This window comes from Platalea leucorodia, assembly GCF_965183815.1.
Source record: "Platalea leucorodia genome assembly, chromosome: 3".
Taxonomy (NCBI): domain Eukaryota; kingdom Metazoa; phylum Chordata; class Aves; order Pelecaniformes; family Threskiornithidae; genus Platalea; species Platalea leucorodia.
Window position 1 is genome coordinate 91002188 of NC_138825.1, and position 19569 is coordinate 91021756.

At 37.6% G+C, this 19569-nt stretch overlaps 1 protein-coding gene across 1 annotated transcript in view; it reads right to left on the bottom strand.

Annotated features, from left to right (window-relative positions):
* BCKDHB (branched chain keto acid dehydrogenase E1 subunit beta) overlaps window positions 1-19569 on the bottom strand; it is a 140471-nt gene that overhangs the window by 41612 nt on the left and 79290 nt on the right. Inside the window, exon 9 of the mRNA XM_082306713.1 lies at window positions 15641-15727. Coding sequence (XP_082162839.1) covers window positions 15641-15727 — 87 coding nt within the window. The remainder of the gene's footprint in view (window positions 1-15640; window positions 15728-19569) is intronic.

Below are 19569 nucleotides of genomic sequence, written 5' to 3' on the forward strand. Positions count from 1 at the left end.
TTTTAAGTCAGGCTGTATATGTAGGTAACCAAATACACACTTCTTAGTCTAACTACATGTACCATTTAAAGAAAAAACCCAGACCCCTTTAAAAAGAAAGCTATGTAGGAAGACTCAAAAAAGGAAAAGGGCATAGACTCACAAATTACTTTTAAGATCAAGGGTTAAAAAAAAAAAAAATAAAATTACCTTTTCTGATTCTCCATGACAGACCCACCATAACCGTGGCCTATTTTTCAGAGGGTTGTGCAATGTCTGTAAATGCACTGCATTGCCTTGCATAACTTCCAGCAAGGCAAGACACACATCTAAGAGTTAACTTGCATTGTTGAAGGACTAATGGATAATGAGGACTAATGAAGGACTAATGACTAATGATACTTTCTGCATGTAATTCAAAACCAGGATTCCTTTACTGCTGCTTTTACCTTTTGATGTGGCATAGGTGCAATTTTGAACTGAATCATTGTGTTGAGGAAACTTGAGTTCTCTCAAAAAATGCACAACATTTTGACTAATACAGCTTAAGATTTATCTCTCCTAATATACAATAAGCTCTGGTTATTCATGTAATATAAAGTACAAAGCCATATAAGATTCTGATACAATATCCGAATGTTGACTCTGAAATCCACAAAACTAGAGAGATCAAAACATGAGACATTTCTTTTCTAGAAGACTCAGTGACATTCATTCTTTTTATAATATATCAATAACATTATTCATAACACTGTAATATTAGAATACTTTCTTGGCATTTTCTTTGCTCAAAGCTACTGCACTTTTCAGAGATTTACTTATCGCAAGATTATTCATCAGTGTGCAGTACAACTAATGTTATTGGTTAAGCAAAAGAAGGTACGAAAATGCAAAGCACTGTAGTTTTTGCTGTAAAGAAGTTGAGCTTTCCAATTCTACACATGTGTAATCAGTTAAAGAAAAAAATTAACAGGTGACGCTTAGGGCCAACCATCCCTTCCACACACTGACTTGTAAAAGAAATGAAGTACTAAAAAAAGAAGAGGCATTCAGAATGAAATCTTAATTCCACTGACTTCATTGCCTGGGCCTAGGTTTTTCACCCTTGGGGACTTAGAGCCAAGCCCATAGTGCCAGAAACACATGGGAGAGGATACAGTATCCAGACAATGGCTCTGAAATCTCAGCAGCTTGCATTTCCTACCACCTCCCTGCCTAAGAGCTAGGTATTTTTTAATGCTACCTTTAGTAGAGAGCAACATTTTATCTACATTCCTTCCTAGTCTGCAATACCCTAAATCTAGAGAACTTTCTTTAAAATGTACAGGAGAAATGGTACTTTTTCACCAAGCTATGGGAGAGGGCAAAACGCTTCTGCCCCCTGCTTCTGACTTCCATCCAAGAGGATGCTTACACTCCTTAAATGTCAAAGTTACTGCACTGCTAGTCATTTGTTCATGCTTAGCGCTTCAGCAAAACGCAGTTGGGTGATCAGAACTCCACTTGCCATAACACAGACAAAAGGCACTTATTCAGTGATGACAGGGAGCAAAATATTATTTCCAAGCCAACTTATCTTGGGAACAATTCCAGCTACATGCATCAACTTTTCCAGAGGCAGAAACTTCCATATATAGATTAATAAAAGATGGTTTTGGCTCTTTGTAGAGAAACTTTTTCAGTTTTGAAGGGTGTTTTATAAAATGACTGCTTCAATGTTTGGTACAGTGAAGCAGACCTTCCTTCCTGACTCAGTCACGTCTAACATTAAATCCTTATCGATTTTTGCTCCTTGTGAGACAACTGTCAGCAGAATGATTTGCGCTATGTGTGCCTGTAACTTCGTTTCCTGCTTAGATGTTCACTGTTGAGCGCGGTAACAGTAACAAACATTTCCAGGGGGATGTAGACAGATGCCTGTGCTGCTATTGCTCTTTCAATAAAGCTGCCTTTCAAAATCCCACTGTGATAGCAAACACAGCACAACTACGTAAAGCATCGCAGGCACTGCCTATATACAGCACATGAATCATACCTACAACGAGGATAGTAACTCACGGTCATTCTCTTACGCTGGTGTTACCGTATATAATAGGACTTTCTCTATCAGTCTAAAGCACCGTCGCAGACAAGGCCATAGGAACAGAGGGTCATGCAGGGCTCTCTCCCAGTGTTGTTATTCTTCTCAGGTAACTGACTGAAATTAGCAATTTTCTTTTTCTCAGGAACTAATTCTGGATTTATATCTGCTACTCAGGAATTCTTAATCCATTTTAATTGCTTTTGTAGCTTTTTAATTGCAGCTTTTTAATTGCTACAACCCTACCTGATAGCGATGAACATGTGCCCACTTACATTCAGAAGGACTATTGGACAAAAAAAGACTACTCCAAAATTTCTTCCCCTGTGCCTATCCAAACTATCACACAGAAACTCAGCACTGTCATAACTTATCCTACAATCGTATATTCAGATTTGAGACAGGGTGACACTGTGTCTGTCCCCAGGGAGAGCAGGCAGTTCCCTTCTCAAGGACGCAGCAGAAGCTGCTAGACTAGGTTTTTTTAGGCAGTAAAACTGCAGCCTCCATTTTCTCTTCTGCATTAAAGATCTTACGGTAGCCAACAGCAACAGTATAAAATTCACAGCACTCTGGAAGGGCACAGAAGCGCAGAAGAGTTCAAGAGGCTCTTTTTACTTCCTCTCCTACGAATACATTCAGCACAGAACTGAAATAATTTGTTCTTGTGTGCATACATAAAACATCAATAAATATACAGTTTTACAGGCCTTTTATGTATTAATTAAAGTAAACCTGTAAGAAAAGAAAAAAAGCCGTGTTCCTTATAAATAGTATTTTAAAAATTTCAGTGAGCCATTAACATGCAAGCATAGATTTTTTTGTTTTGTACTGTATTTTTTCCTCTGTCCTGCATAGATTTTTATATGCCATACACCACTCTTCTCCAGTCGTGCTATTCCGAACTGTCTGTTACTCTAAACTGATGGTCTAGCCAAACCATTTCTAATGGCCATATCAAAATATGAAAGGCCAGGAAAAAACAGAACAATATGCTTTCATGAATCAACACTTTACAACCCCAAACCAATCCACTGAAGTAAATTTTTAAGTAAATAAGACAAACTACTGAGTGTCTGCTCCAAAGAAGCAAACCTGACATACAGTGCAATCTAAAAACTCCACATATTTCTTTACCTTGGCTTGCCAGGGTGCCTTAGTACGTATTAAGTTGCTATATCTGTGGCTAATAAGGGATTCTAGCATCCCATTGAAGTATTTTGAGAAATGATGCCAAAGGACGACTGACTTCAACCACCCGAGAAGTTTTTACAGCTCTAAAGCACTGGAAATTGGAAGAAAGGTCATTACCACGCTTTCACGGGGGACTCCTGGGCACGCCATCATAAATTGCTGTTCAAAGCTCCACTTACTTGGAGTTCTAAAGCGACTCATAACTCGTTCAGAAGAAAAGATAATGCCAAACAAAATAAAGCAAGTTAAACACTGCATTGTTAGGTTTTCAAGTAGAAGAGAAGTTAAATATCCTTGAGTTAGTAATTACTTTGCAGAGTTGCCTTTTTCTAGAGTCCTGCCACAGATCATCTTTATCAGACTAGAGTCAGAGTTTCAAAGCACTGTAAAGCCTATTAAAATAGAAGGGATTTTTTTATATTAATTGGAACTAAGTAACAAGTTGGCAATTTGACATGGTATAATATAAAGGCCTGCTCAGTAACAGCTTTAACATTTACCCAAAATTGCTGTAGGAAAGTTCATAGCTTTGATGTCCTCCTAAATCATCATTAGTTACGTTTACATACCAGTTAAAAGTGCTGATGTTACTGAACTCTAATATGGTATTGGATACAAAAATGGAAAAATATCACCATCTCACAGACCAGAAAACACAGGATATGCAGTCCACGGAAGGTTTTTTGCCCTCCTCACTACTTGGAGCAAAACTTTCTCATTTCTATCATCAGCTCCATGGGCTATCAGAAATGTAATGCTAGAATCAGAACATTATTCTAATCAAAGCAGTTTGAATTAAAATTGTGTTTCTGAAAATGCAAACTATGCCTTAGAGTAAGTATAAACACAAACTATTTCCTTCCCCTAGGAGAACGATTTCTAACAGCTAGACATATGAACATGCAAAGAGGAGGGGAGTGCACAGCAAAGAGAAAATTTTAATTCTGCCTCAGCACCCATATTTTTGGTCTTTTTCAGAATTAGTGTATGGAAGGCCAAACACATTGTTCAAAGTTATAAATCACGATGAATGAAAATGGATGCATCAGCAGGACAATGATGCTGGAGTTCAGCCTGAGGCATGTGAACATTTGCATGCCAAATTGAATATCAGAACATGGAAAAAATGTCCTCAGTAAATACAGTAAGAGCATACCTAACACTATACACTCGACTGATTAAGGTGAATCCAACACTGAACTTGTTCAGTAGCCAAAACTTTTGATTTCACTGAACCACAATGACTCTCAGCGTATTCTGCCACTTTACCGCTTTTTATTGTTCTGGGATAAACTCCTTGTGCCTCTTCAGGAATCTGCATAAGAAACAAAAAAGTACTGGGCTGCACACTCGCCTACCCCACCGATATAGGAAAACCAGTTCAGACAGAAGACAAATCGGGAGGGTTTGATGCATATGGAAGAAATGCTGCCCCCTGCCTAACAGACAGCACAGCTGAAAATGGACAGGAGAGGGCTGTTTTGAATCATAGAATCGTCAAGGTTGGAAAAGACCCTTAAGATCGTCGAGTCCAACCGTTAACCTATCACTGCCAAGTCCATCTATACCATGTCCTCAAGCACCACATCTATCTGTTCTTTAAATACCTCCAGGGATGGAGACTCAACCACTTCCCTGGGCAGCCTGGTCCAATGCTTGACCACCCTTTCGGTGAAGAAGTTTTTCCTAATATCCAACCTAAACCTCCCCTGGCGCAGCTTGAGGCCGTTTCCTCTCGTCCTTTTGCTTCAGTGCCAAAAGCATTTATTCAATATATTACTTGAAAATAAGTAACTCTATAGAAAGCATACAAGTTAATGCCAAGCTTTAAAAATATTATTTTCTCGGTTGAATGCTTTCTTAAAAAGTGCCTGACCTTGCTGGGTACTGCCTACCACAAACATCTGTCTGGAGAAGCAGGCAGTCTCAAGTTGCCCGCTGTCTTGAGCTGTCCCTGCTCCATCCACCGCGAGCTGTTTACCAGCACACGCCTGGCGTCCTACCCACCCTTTCCATCTGCGAGCTCTGATCCCACCACAGCAAAGCCGGTGTGTGTAGCATGCTCCGAGCGGGCAGGCGTTTATTCTCATACACTGGGAACAGCCCCTCAAAACCTTACGGGTGGCCTTGTTCTCTCACTTATTAAAGACTCCTAACGAGGCAGCGCTTACTGTCCCTCTCCTTTCAGTGCCTATGGAAACTGCCAGCCTCCGGTCTCATTCTTGCCTCTACCTCTCTAGAGAAAAAAAAAGAAACAGCTTTAACTCCTGCCAGCAGTGAGGATACTCCCATGGTGCACGGCAAACGCTTACTCCAACCCATAATTTTTAGGCAGGACGGATCCAAAGCTAAGTAGGCAGGGCACACTCTCACTGTGTAGAAACCCATGTCCAAATGGGCGCCGGTGGGTTTCAAGCTTGGGTTAATCATTTGCCATCAGAAGGGTGAGCCACGAGTGGCTGCAGGCAGGGCAGCCAGGGCACTGGGTTGTGCTCCCTCTCACGCAGGGAATGAGCCTGTCCCCAAAAACAAGAGAATCGAGTGTGCATGAGCAACCGCACGGCTGGGACACCTCTTGGCGTGCGTGCCCACTCCTGCGTGGACCTTTTCATGAAGTGTTTCCCAGAAGCTGAAGAGACTTTAAGCTGAGCTGCAGATGAATAAGACATTTTGATTTTTGATGTGTCTAGAGACTGGGCTAATTGGACGTGTAAACACTCTGTGTTTACAACTTTAGAGAGTGCCTTTGGGGGCAGATTTTATAAAAATCCACCACAATCTTTGAGCACTTCATTTTCCAACTTGAATGTTATTTTAGGATTCGGGGGTTGTTTGCTTGTTCTAAGAAATGTATTTGGGAATTTTACACAGTACAGACAGATTACTGTGTGTCCCGTTTAATATTTGGCTATATTCAATTCATTAAACCATTTTTCTCTCCTTAGTACTGAATTTATTCCAACCTAGAGGAACACAACACTCCCTTGTAGCCTGAACTGATAACACAGGCTGTATTATAATGATTTTTCTGTTTGCATTTTAGAGAGATTTGTTCCTCCCTATGTCCACCAAAAATAAAACAAGTATGCATAAACTCTCGTGAATAAATTGGACTTTATGACATGATAACACCAAAGAAAGCTTCTTAGAAGTCTGTTCATCTTTTGCTGCATTTTTTATAGTTATAAAACAAGACTTCTGTATGGGTCATAGGTATCAGAACATGAAACAAGATGAAAATTAAGATACCTCCACACAGTGAGTCAAACCGTATAATAAGAGACTTTGGTGCAACATCCAGAACAATTTTGGCCTCAGAAAGTTAGTGTGGAAAAAATACAGGCACTACTTGAGAACATTCATTACTTGTTGGATTTTGGTTCTCTTTTGGAAGTGATACAGGTTCAGAAAAATACCGCCTCTGCCAGACAAACACAACCACCAAATCCCTGCAGCTGGGCTCGCGAGCCCCAGCTACCGTGCAGGCCCTGTAGCAGAGAATCTCACAGGCGATGAGGAGCAAAGGTCTAGAAGGGGGCACGCAGTGGAGTACAAGGCACAAAAGTTCTTCTGTTTACAAAAGAAAACAGAACATCTCAAATGTTTACTGCAGTATCCAAGCTCTTTAGAAAGCTGAGATACAGAATAACTCTTAGTCTGATAATTAGTATAAGAGATTCACATTAAATTCATAAGTCAAATTCCTAATATGGAAGATCATTTTTTAATATTGATTTTACTGAACTTTTCAGTATCACTAGCAAATCTTACTTTTATAACACTTTTTGTAGTATATAAACTTCAGTTTTTATTGATGAATACTACAGCTTTATTTCCTTTGAGAAATCTTGGTTTTGTAACATTTTGTCTATTCACTTTTATTTTCTACATTGCTTATCAAAATATGCTGATGGCATTCAATACTCTGCAAGACTTCAGACTTCCATAGCAAAAATTGCTTCTAGTTCATGCTGCATCATAAATTGGGGGCTTGCTGAACTGCCTATATTCATATTTTATAAAACACAAGGAACATCTTCATGCACCTTTGACTCAAGTCACTGAATGGCAGCTTTATGTTGATGATATTTCCCTTACTACTCCCAACTCTGTACTTAGGAAATAACATTATTCTTTTCCATTATCCTGGCTTACTTCTATATGTTTTGATCTTTTCCTTCAAATTGCTGCTCTTTTTCTATGGTATTATTATACATCTTATGCCCAACTTGAATTTACTTCCCTGTGTTTATCCCAGCTTTTCCTTATAGTCTCTACCAGCATTTCCTAGATCATACTCCTAGTGACAGAAATTGATGATGTGATCCATAAAACCAGGCTTTTATAGCTTGTGATTCCTGCTAGATGGGCTAAAAGAGTGAAAGTGGCAAAGTTAAATAGGGGAGTAAATGAAGGACTATATTCTGTCAATATTTCATCTCTTCCAATTTTACTGCCTATTGTGACTGTGTCAAAGCAAAGTTAAAAAACATGAATTCAGATTTAGTAATTTTTTTATGTCAGCTGAATGACCACACTCCTGTACCCACATGTTTTAGCATGCCTTTTTCTTACGTATCCGTACATTTAGTCCAGAGCCTTTTTGTTTAGCCATTCCATGAAATGGTAACCCAACAGAGAAAAAAGTCTGTATCCTACGAAAAGCTGTCCAGGCTGGCCTGTGCTCATCTTTCTAATCAACTTGGAAAAACATGTTTGAGGCTTCTTTTGTTATTTCTCCAACTGAATAGAGAATTATTTCAAATTTCCTTCACTTCTATAATGAAGTAGTTCTAACAATTTGTACCTCAAACTCCTCCAACTTCTTAAGACGTATACATTCCATTATATCTCAATGGTCAGTTCAAAAGGCAATTTGCTTCAACACATACTGTGAGAATGAAATCATTTAAATATAAATGAATAACAATTACACTGGAAGCATTGCTTTCAATAAAGACAGACTTTAAAACAGGTTTACAGCCTGTTCATTAAAATTAGATTTTAAGTGGCACCAGCACAAGATTTGATGTTAACTCACCATAATTTCAAAATAAACACCACAGACCACTTTGAGTTATTAATTGGTTCCTATTGCACTAAATACAGACACAGATGCATGATTCGAAACTCAAACCTGGTCTCACAAATATTTTGGAGTACTGCATTGCAATCACTTCCTCAGAGCACCACAAAGAGTCATGGAGGACTGTCACCGCTTCATTGGGAATTGCTTCAACTCATGAGAAAACTGAAATAATAGGACTGTTTGGAACGTCTCAACATCCTAAATTCTAAAGACACATAATGCAATAGTATGAAAAATTATTCAGTTCAAACATTCTGAAAGTATTTTGTTGGAAAGGTGATTTTTTTTTCATTAGGACTCTGTAAAATAATAGTTTTTTAAGACAGTTCCTGTCCAATATCAGACTTAGGACCATTTACTTTAAATGTTCGTACTGCTGAAATCATTGAAATTTGTTGTTGTTGTTGTTGTTCAAGTTTTTTTTTTGTTTTGGCAAATTCTTTCTATGGTAACCTGCTTTAGAATAAAATTGCTCTGAAACTCTTACATCTTTGAAAAGCATTCCTAGACATACATACCCACTTGTCCTTTTCCTGAAATGCTTCTCACAAAAATAGCTCGTCTAATAGTTTCTCCTGATGTCACACACTAGCAGGAAATTACACCACTTACTGGAGATTAGGCCTTATTTTGCAGCAGCAGGAGGAAATCTAAAGCACCACCAGTCCAAATAGACAAAGGTTATTACATCCAATTTTTAGATACAGAACTGAACAATTGAAAAAATAAGATCATGCAACTCAATCCTCAGAAACAGGTTATTTCATTGATTTTGCTGGGACCTATCCTCTGATTAATGTCAATCTTTTGTAAGACTGAAACTCCTGTGCAACTCTGCGAAACACACTGAGTCCTCTGGAAGGACTCCTGAGGACTGACCTCTGTTCACCTGTACATTTCTTTCTTTGGTAGCTGACCCAACATCCCCTGTTCCCCATACCCTCACAAGGCGTAGCCAGATGCCCAGGGACAAAATAATTCCTGGGCAATAAGAAAAGAAACCGCACTACTAAGACAGAAAAGCACAATCAAACCAGAATTGCTCTGTTCTTGCAAGAATGAAGAAAATATGTTCCTTTTTACATCTGTGCAACCCTCCATAAAAACCACTGTGCTGACTTGTTATTTTATAGACAGCATTGATCTTCACCAGCCAGCTAACACCTTTCTTTAGTCATGTGCATTTCTTGTATTTTAATAACAGCATACATTTTCATGGTGTATGCTGCTATAATGTAATTGATATATACAAAGATCAAAATTCCTAAACAAAATTTCAAATTCTTTAAATGAAAACATTCAAACTTAGTAAGCATTTTCTATGTTTCAGTAACTTAACCATTATTTGTAAATAGGTAGAAACCACCAAGACCTTCCTGTGACATATATTTTCTGTATTTGCAAGATCAATGTCAGATAGTATGTGCTAATTCCCTACATTTATTTCAGTCCTATCAGAAAACAGCAACCGCCATATTATTGTAACCATAATACAACCTTCCCACATCTAGTCCCATGGAAAGCAGGAATGGTACAACACATTTGATGTACAAGCCCTAAAAAGCCAGGAAATGAAAAAATCAAGCCACTAGTCAGTACACACACCCTAGTCCTTTCCCAACAGGCACGCATCTTCAACAACAACCTATAAATTTCCCCAGCGATCTTAATTCTGTTCTTCTCAGTTTCCAATTTCTAAGTATATTCTCCACCAAATTGCCTTCACTTCTCAGAACAGTAGTATAGGTTTTGTAAAAGAGTTTGGATAAAGAAGGGCAAGAAAGATGACTTGACTAAGAAGAAAGAACGTTACATATTGTACTATGCCAATTCAGTGCTGACAAAGTCTTGCGGTCAAGCAGTTGCTATTTATTGGACCCAAATGTGCCAGAGATTAAGCAGAATAGTGTCTAATGTTCAAAATATGTGCACAATCTACCATACACAGAAGCTACCTAAAACTAGCAAATGGCAAGGACTGCGTATTATGTTAGTGACTATTAAAAATTCAGCTTTAAAAACAAAAGCTATTTGTTTCAGGCTTACATGAAATTTCTCTCATAAATGTATAATTCAACATGTTTTTAATGAAATATCAGACAGCATTCTTCAGATTGTCGTGAAATTTTCAGCCATACGCAAATTTCAAAAACTCTCTTCTATTATGTACAATCTGTTTGAGATTTCATATTGAAAGGCCACCTACTTTTAGAGAAAAGAAAAAAAGTTTCATTTAAGTCCTTCCTAAAACAGAATCTGAGGATTCTCTTCAAATCTGATATGTTGCTTAGACCACAATAAGATTCAGAAGACCTTCAGTGAAAGTTTAGCTTTCTAATATATTACGTCCCAGAGTAAAAAATAAGTAATTTTGAAATAATACAAAAAGATGATGGTAATGACTTCTTAAAGAAGTAAAATATCACCTTTGAGTTAGTTCTAGATGATCCTTTCAATAACTACTCACTGTTGAAATCAAAACTTTTATTATCTGCAGCACTCTTTCAAATGACAATGGTCCGTTACTGCAGGATTACAGCTTTATGTTTGGATTCCTTACCCTCTTTACACTACAAGCTCAACAGGAGTGCTCCATTCAGAAGGAACTCATCTTTGTAGAAAGAGATCAATACAGCTACACTCAAAAGCTCATCCCAGTAAAAGCAACCTAAAATAACAAACCCTTCATTTGCAAGAAAAAACCAATGCATCGTAACTTGAATTGGAACGCTGATGACACAGTAGCAGCTACAAATAAAGAGATCTGATAGAAGGGTTATAAACCTTTCCAAGCATGAAAGACTTCTAAAATCAAAGATTAGTTCTTCATGAAACTGAGTTCATTTTCCCTTGTAGAACCTATTGTTTCATAGTCCCCTACTAAGTCTTGCACTTCTTTCTGAAATTGTGTCACACCATCATCTTCATTTCGTTGATAAGACAAGAATGACAAGGAGGAGGTGGGATTGCAAGGTGCTTCTCTGTAAAGTAGCTTTTTATCACAGGGGCACTACTGAAAGACAGCCATGGATGAGAGCTTAACCTAATTTCAGAAACATTGCTTTAATTAGAGAAACAACACGCATATACGTTGGTCAACCTCACCTATAAGTAGCTCTGGAACAGCAGACACTTAAAAAGCGAAACATTACAAATTAATTAAAATAAAAGGATTACAAGATTAACAAAAGTGAAAGGTAGAATAAAACAACATGCACTTGCATTACCCTGATATAAATTCCTAAGACCAAGATTCTTGGTCTCTCCAGTTGCTGGCACCTGCCCACACAAGCCCCTACTCACAGTCCCACTCCAGCTGCTGGGACAGACACCCACCCCAACTGACACACCACCACACAGACACACACACGCTGCAGATCCCTGCAGTAACTGGGCTTCGACACCGCAGTCTGTCCAGTAGCTTGCCCTGGATCCTCGCTCTCCCTTGCTGTCTCTCTGACTGCCAGACACACACCAATGGGTCTCTCAGTTGACCCCAGACCCCATGGTCTCTCCAGTAGCTGGCCTGGACATCCTGGTTCCTCTGGTAGCCAACTTCTCCAGCTGACTCACTCTGAGACACGCACACGTATATATCTATGTCTATGTCTATGTCTATGTCTATGTCTATGTCTATGTCTATATCTATATCTATATCTATATCTATATCTATCTGGCTCACTTAACCTACCCCTAGCTAGTCCAGCTTGATATTTGCTAGTGACAGACACTGACACCCTCGCCAGCTGCCATTCCGGCACCCCAGGCCCACTGGCCCCCATGACCCATGCTCTGACTCCAGTGGCTGGCACTTAGACCGCCGTACACACACATGCACACAGGATAGAAAGAGTCTCACCCAGGAAAATAGTTAGAAATGGAGTTTAATGAGAAGACAGGACACATCATGCTGATCAGGCACAGCGCATGGCCAGTCATACCAACCAGCCTGTATATATGCAGCCAGTCCTGTTTATCCCCTTATCTCTCAATTTTCCCATATCTATTCCTCCCCAAACCACCTTGGTCCCCGCCCCTCCCCACCTTTGGTTCCTCTTCTAAATACCCCATAAGTCTTGCATGATTTCAAAATGCTCCTCCCTGCATCCCATAATAAGTCCCAAACGCCGACAGGCAGCAACCCCCCTCAGTCTGCAGAGCGGCCCAGAGCATCCCTGACTCCTGCTGCTGGGTGTCCCTGCCCTGGCCCATGGGGCTGAGGCTGGGGACAGCCCTGGCAGGAGCTGAGTCGGGGGCTCCATTTCCCAGGCTGGGTTATAGGGGTTCCCCTGCCTGCTGCTGTGCCTCTGAGCTCCTCTGCGTGTCTGTGTGCGGGTGCAGATGAGCCTTTTATCACACAACATAACTTACTCGCTTCCCTTTTTCCTCCCTCTCATCCCTCTTTGAAAACATCCTGGTTTTCCCTTTTTTCTTTCTTAACAGGGACACAAATACTGGATTTACATTCTTTTATATTACAAGTGATTAGTGTACTGATGATTTCCACACCCAATGCTTCCTTATTTTGGAAGTCACATCTCAGTGGGCCCTTCTCCAAGGCTTCTCAAACTGTGCTCCGACTGTATGCCTTAAGCAAAAGTTTAGTGCCCTCTCTGCTGAACATGACAGTTTTGCGTTTTTATACAGAATAATCAATATGAAGTATTAACTGTACCTGTATTGAATTTATCCTGTCATCTGTTGCCCATTGAGATCACATATGAAACATCAGTACAAAGGGCAAAGTCCTATCACGTAAAGTTTTAACTACACCACTTCATCCTGTTGTTAATGTGTTTGAGAAATCATAGTAAATGACTACTTAATGCAATAATGTGCCCCTTTAAAATATTCTGTATTTGACACAGAGCAAATCTTATTTAATATGCTCTCCAAATGCTGCTTTTAATCTCTCATATGCAAAAAGAAAACTGTTCAATATAGTTTTCTCCTGTAGTTCATGAGTGATAGCCATCATTTCCATTGGTACTGTTTTCCTTGAAGTGTACATAACCATGAAGTGTTTTTGACAGTTAACTTTTAAAATAACCTATGTACTTTTATTCACCTTACTCCTGTGACAAGAGACCTCACAGCAAGGATGGAATAACAATATGGAAACTAACCATCTAATCCAACTGGACACGTTTTATTGAAGTCTTATTACTTCCATGTGTAAGAGGAAACTAAAGCCAACTGCAATCCCCAATTTTTGGCATTCTCAGTATGCATTGCATCCAGCAAAAGAGAATTTCACTTTTCTTTTTTATTTTTACAGCACAGTGATATTAGACATACGGACTTAACTTGATCGTTTAGAGATCAAGTGTTTTAACTGAATAAAAAAAGCAAGGTCTTTATTATGCCTAAAGCAATACTGTTCTTTAAAAAGTTGTAATGCTTTGTAAATATTATTCTAATCTCTTTTGCAGTATGAATATTCTTAAAAATAACTGGTATCAAAATTTTAATATGGATGATAAAATCTTCAAGAATGGATATAAAGAGTAATGACAATATGGTTATAACACAGATTCAAGTCAAACAATTTATATGAAAGAAACTCGCCATGGATAAATTCAATGCCAAAGAGTTCTATTCCAATTTATTCTGAGGTAGCACGTGTGATAAATTAACTAATATTTCTCAAGGTACAAACACTAGTTTCCTAAAAAATATGAATATAAAACTATGAGCTACTATCAAGAAACAAATATTTGCTTTCAATATTGACAGAAATAAATAGCCCTTTATTAAATAATTTTAAACTTTGTTTTCTACATAAGTTATATTTGCCAAGATACACCTCTCATCTGAAAAACAATCCCAAGATGGATCAATCAGGTAAGTACCTTTCTTAGTGGAGGCCTGAAGAAATTAAAAACTCATTTTGTAGTTTCAGCAATACATTGAGCATCCCAAGCTCTTCTAATAATATTTGCTGATAAGCTTTTTTCTTTTCAATTCACTTTTTTCTCCAAGACATATACTTTCCTTTGTTATGCCAGTGAATTATGAGATTGCTGCACAGCTTAGAATAGTTTTCTCCTCAAGTGTTAATAATAACACAAGATACTAAAAGACAGGCTCTTTTGGTTGAGTTTATTTCACATTTCTGTAAGAATTTAAGAAAAATCATCACTTTCAACATTCATGGTTGGCAGTACCTTATGACTTTACCAGCCCTATTTTAATCAAAGAGGCTACCTATAAAAGAAGGGTGGTCAAATACTAATTACTTAGAAGGATGATAAATATTTGGTTCTTAATGGAGACAAAATTTTGGTAGAAAAAATGAATGATCTTCATATAATTATATTAAAATTAATACAATTACTCTTTAAAAGAAATTGTATCACAAAGGTCAAGAAACATAGTCTTTTGACTCCTTATGCATATTTAATTTAAAATTACATTCCCAGAACAATTAACTCTATTACTTCCTACAAACAGGCTAATTCCCAAGCTTTAACTACTGCCTGTATGGTTTATATTTTGTGCATTTTAGAATTCCAGTTCTCTCTAGTCCTATAAAACTACTCTAAGAATAGAATAATCGGAAAATAGTAATCAAGACAGCAGTGGACACAGTTAGTTTAGATGTTTCTGTAAACCAGTATCACTGATGTGCATAGGAAAGAAATCAAGTTAAGGGGAAAATCTGTATGCAAGTGCAGATATAAAACATGTCAGAAAGCTCAAAAGGACTTCCAGAAAAGTTAAAGCCTAAGACTCCATACAACTGATACTGATGTACATCTCAACCTTTCAAAACTGTCCTGTGCATACAAGCTCTACACATGTGTGAGCATCACCACAACTATACATGAACCACTTTCGCAGACTGCTTTCCTAATGAGGGCTCTGAACACCACATCTAACACCACATTATACTGTACTGGACCTGGGTGCTTTTTCTGTGTCCAATTTCAACATTTTATATGTTTTTAAGAAGCTTTGGGGATAAAAAGATGAGAAAGGTAAAAAAAGTACATTGAAAACAGACTATACATAAAGATTTTTCCTTTGCATCTGACAGCGCATCCTTCCTCCTTTTCAGTGAAAGTTAAATTTTCTAGCTTAGCAGATGCTATGCACAGTGCTTGGTAGATAATAGTTTCTCAGCTGTTCAGATAAAGTAATGCAAGCATCCACAAAACTGAAATTTAATAAAAATGTAAAAGATAATAACTTAAAAAAATATGAAAAACTCAACTTTTAATGTAGTAATAAATATTCTTTCTAGAGGTAAACATATTCAGCCATGCAGAACACTTAAATACAAATAACCTGTGTACCTGAACTGTGGAACTGATTTCAGATGCAAATCCTCCTGTCAAGGGAGCCTCATGGCTAATCAGCAATCTCCCAGTCTTCACCACCGACTGAAAAGCAAAAACAAACCCCAAAAATGTAATCAAATTACAGCTCTTGTGATTTCTTACTTATACTACTTATGGAAAATCTAAAATATGTGACATTATTAGCAGTGTTAGAATGTAGCTACTTTTCCCCTCTTGCATTTTCATTGGAAGACAAATCATCCTAAAAGTAATTAATAGGATGTTTTCATATTTACTATAAAAGCGTTTACATCTTCCACTCAATTTTAAGCAAATATCAAGAACAAAAATTGATTCCATTGAATATGAATTTACCCTATCAGTGCAAACTGTAACATTTCTGAAGGAGAATAAGTATTTTAACAAGACATCAGTAAAAACTTGGATCCTGAAAATACTAGAAGACACACATGTAAAGAGATCCTTCACTGATATGTATCTCTGCACAACCAGATCCTAGGTAAAGTCATGAATCATAGCTATTCAAAAAGTAAAACTGTTAAATAAAAATTTTAGCAAGAAATCTATTATGTGGATTAATGCTGCTTATTTAAGTTTTACACAGCAATTAGAAGCAACATTTTCTAATTTTAAATCTCAATGTTTGTGCAGTTTTTGAGATCTACTTTATAAATAATTACATAGCACAATATATACAGAAGGTGGTCTAAGCATCTTTTAATCAAAACCAGAGTTCATTGTGAAACATAACAATGAAAGCAAAATATTTTTAATCTGATGGGAGTATAAAGCTTCACCACACCCAAATATCTTGAAGTTTATTGCAACTACATGCTAAATTGCCTAGAATCAAACAATATCAGATACTTTTGGTCAGAAAAATGGCAGCAAAGTCTCACTTTTCATAATACACATTTTATCATTTCATAAGGTGCATAAAAAAAGTTTCATGAACTTCTAGAGACGCACATAAGGAAAAAAAAAACCAGAATAATGTGTATGTTAATCTTTCAAGAACAGCTAAAGTCTGATTTTTAACACAAGTACATAGCATACTGCTGGTGTACCATTAGCCATCAAGTGGAAAAGCCCAAGGCAGTGCTAACTATCAGGTCAGACTTTCTTAATGCTGTGATCTTCAATTCAATGTCTACACCAGCACATTCTCCAGTCGGGCAGCTCCATGTTGTCTACATAATAGAATACATAAAGGCAATGCCTCAATTATATCTGATTCAAGTACTTTTCTAATTCTTTTGCTTTTCTAGCAATGACTCAATCAATGGCTCTAAGTAGCTCATCCACAGATGTACTGGCAACTCACAGGCCTATAAACAAGATGATCCGTATACTGTACTATGAAGTGGTTTGACAACATTCAGAGCTGACAAGACAGGAAAAGACATTTCAACAGTTGGAAAGTAATTCACAGTTACGTAGCCCAATTTCTTCAATTTCTTTTGCCAGCACTGGAAACTCATATCTAAAGAGCAGAGGCATTAACTGCACCATAAATCTGCCCGATACATCAAAACGACAGTTCAATGAACAAAATGTACACTCCAGTTTTAAGCTGATATGATAAAACTGATACAATCACTTTTAAGTTGCTATGGTAAAACTGATTCAATTAATCAATTTTAAAGTTTGGGTTTTTTTGAGAATCCTCTTACTTTTCTTTTAAACAGAGATTCTTTTGCATATATTTGTTCTGAAAGGTTCACACTTCGAATCATTGCAAACTATCATTAAAGTTACAGATCTGGTTTGTCAGAATTTAATAGTATGAAAGAGACACTGTTAGAACGCATATAAGAAAACCCACATGGGATCAGACCAGCAATCCAGCAGTCCAGTATCCTGTCTCCACAATGGAGATAATCTGATGTTTAGGAAAGAGTAAGAATAGGGCCTTTAATGTGTTCCTTCACTATTTCTCAGCCTCCAACTCTTTTCACATCACAGGTTTCCTGAGTCCAGTATGGTTTCTTGCTCTAAGTAACTGGTAACTTTTCTTGCACAAATTTATCTGTTCTCAAATTGAACCCATGTAAACAATAAAGAAAGAAAAAAAAAAAGGAAAAAATCTCATTTTGGAAACCTGCTTCTCTTGTACGAGAAATCCTTATTTTTACATATGATTCCCAAGGGCTTCAAAGATTCCTTGCCTGTAGGAGCTTGTTAAGAGCGAGCAAGCAGCTGTGATCACCAAGCATTTCATGCAAGCATCTCAGCCCTGCTAAAAAGCACTATATATCGATCCTGGTGGGAAACCATGCCAGCATAGCTTTGGTGCTTTTAGTACCCATCCTAGCTTGTTCAGGGTCAGCATGGATACCTGCACCGCATTGCGCCACGTAGAAACACCTTAAAAATTCTCCTAATGGTTAAACCAGAATCAAAATGAACAGAAATTAACCACTATACTGCGCTGCAAACAGAGTCCTGGACTTTAAGGAAGGATTTGAGTATTGCGATTCCATAATATTACACGTGCCCCTGCATCAGTTTCTACTTCACATTTAACACTTGTTCCTAAGCTACAGTAAGTCTGTCAGAAAGACATGCAATCTTAATTATGGTATTTCCAGTGTTTGCAAATGCATCACAGCTATTGGTAAGTTGTTCCAGTGTTTAACTGCTTTCCCTGTTAAAATTTTGCACCTTATTTCCAAACTAATTTGGCTGACTTCAAGTGGTTGGTTCTTATTCTACTTCTGTTTGCTAGATGGAGAAGCTATCTATTATCACATTTCTGCTCCCCACATGAATATGTTAAGAGTGTGATCAAATGATCTCTTAACCACACTTTTGCTAAACTAAGCAGACCGAGCTCTAAATCTTTCACCATGCAGCACACTTCCAAATCCTTCATCATTCTTACAACCCTACCCTGAGTCATCTCCAGTTTTCAATGTCCTTCTTGAAGAACACCCATCTGGAACCAGCATTCCAGCCTTTTTCAGAACAACGGCAAATACAGAGATAATATAACCTCGATACTGCAGCTCTTGGATGTACGGGGCCTTTGGGCCAAAGCGTAACAACGTGAGTCCAGTTTCAACTGACGACTACGATTCTCTCTTCTTGGGGTTTGTCATTAAAGGATAACTGCTTCTTGGAATAAAGATAGAAATACAGTATGCATTTATTTATTTATTTCAAGATACAAAATTATATTTGGATATGCTGTAAAATATATTGTGTGCCTGAACCCAGCTCAGTTAATGAGCCTATCTTCTCTTTATCAGTGACTAAATGTCTGTTTTGTCTATTTCTCCAGCTGTTTGTTACCTCTAACTTATCAGTAACAGTTTTAAACATGATAGAAATATTAAAAAAAAGTTAAAAATCAGACTCTGCAGAACCTCAGTGACTTTACTATTTCCATTCACTAGCACTGCCTTTACATGACATACAGTTAAATACAGTTAAAGTCAACACAGCACTAATGCCTTACTTCTCAACTATGTTAATTTGTTTTGTGAGCACCTAATTATGAATTGTGGATCATGTATTTCTAAGTTATTTCTCCCTACTTGCTTCTTCCTTGTTAATTTTTTCATAGTTTTATAGATTATTCCTTCTAACTGATTTGGGACACAGTTTGGGGTTTTTTTTTGGGGGGGGGGTTGGGGTTTGGGTTTTGGGTTTTTTTTTTTTTGTAGAAGGTATCAGATTAATAAATTACTGGTAGAAAGATACTTTAGTTCATCAAACATATTGGGTCTCTGTATGCCCTCTTCATTTTAATTATTATATTGTTTTCCCTACCTTACAGATGACAGTACTATACAGTAATAACAGCAGCCAATAGCAACCAATGTGATTTTCTTAAGGAAATCTTTTAAATATATATTACCATGTAGAAATGTTACAGACTATACAGCTTAGAAGAAAGTCATAGCCCATGATGAAAAAGC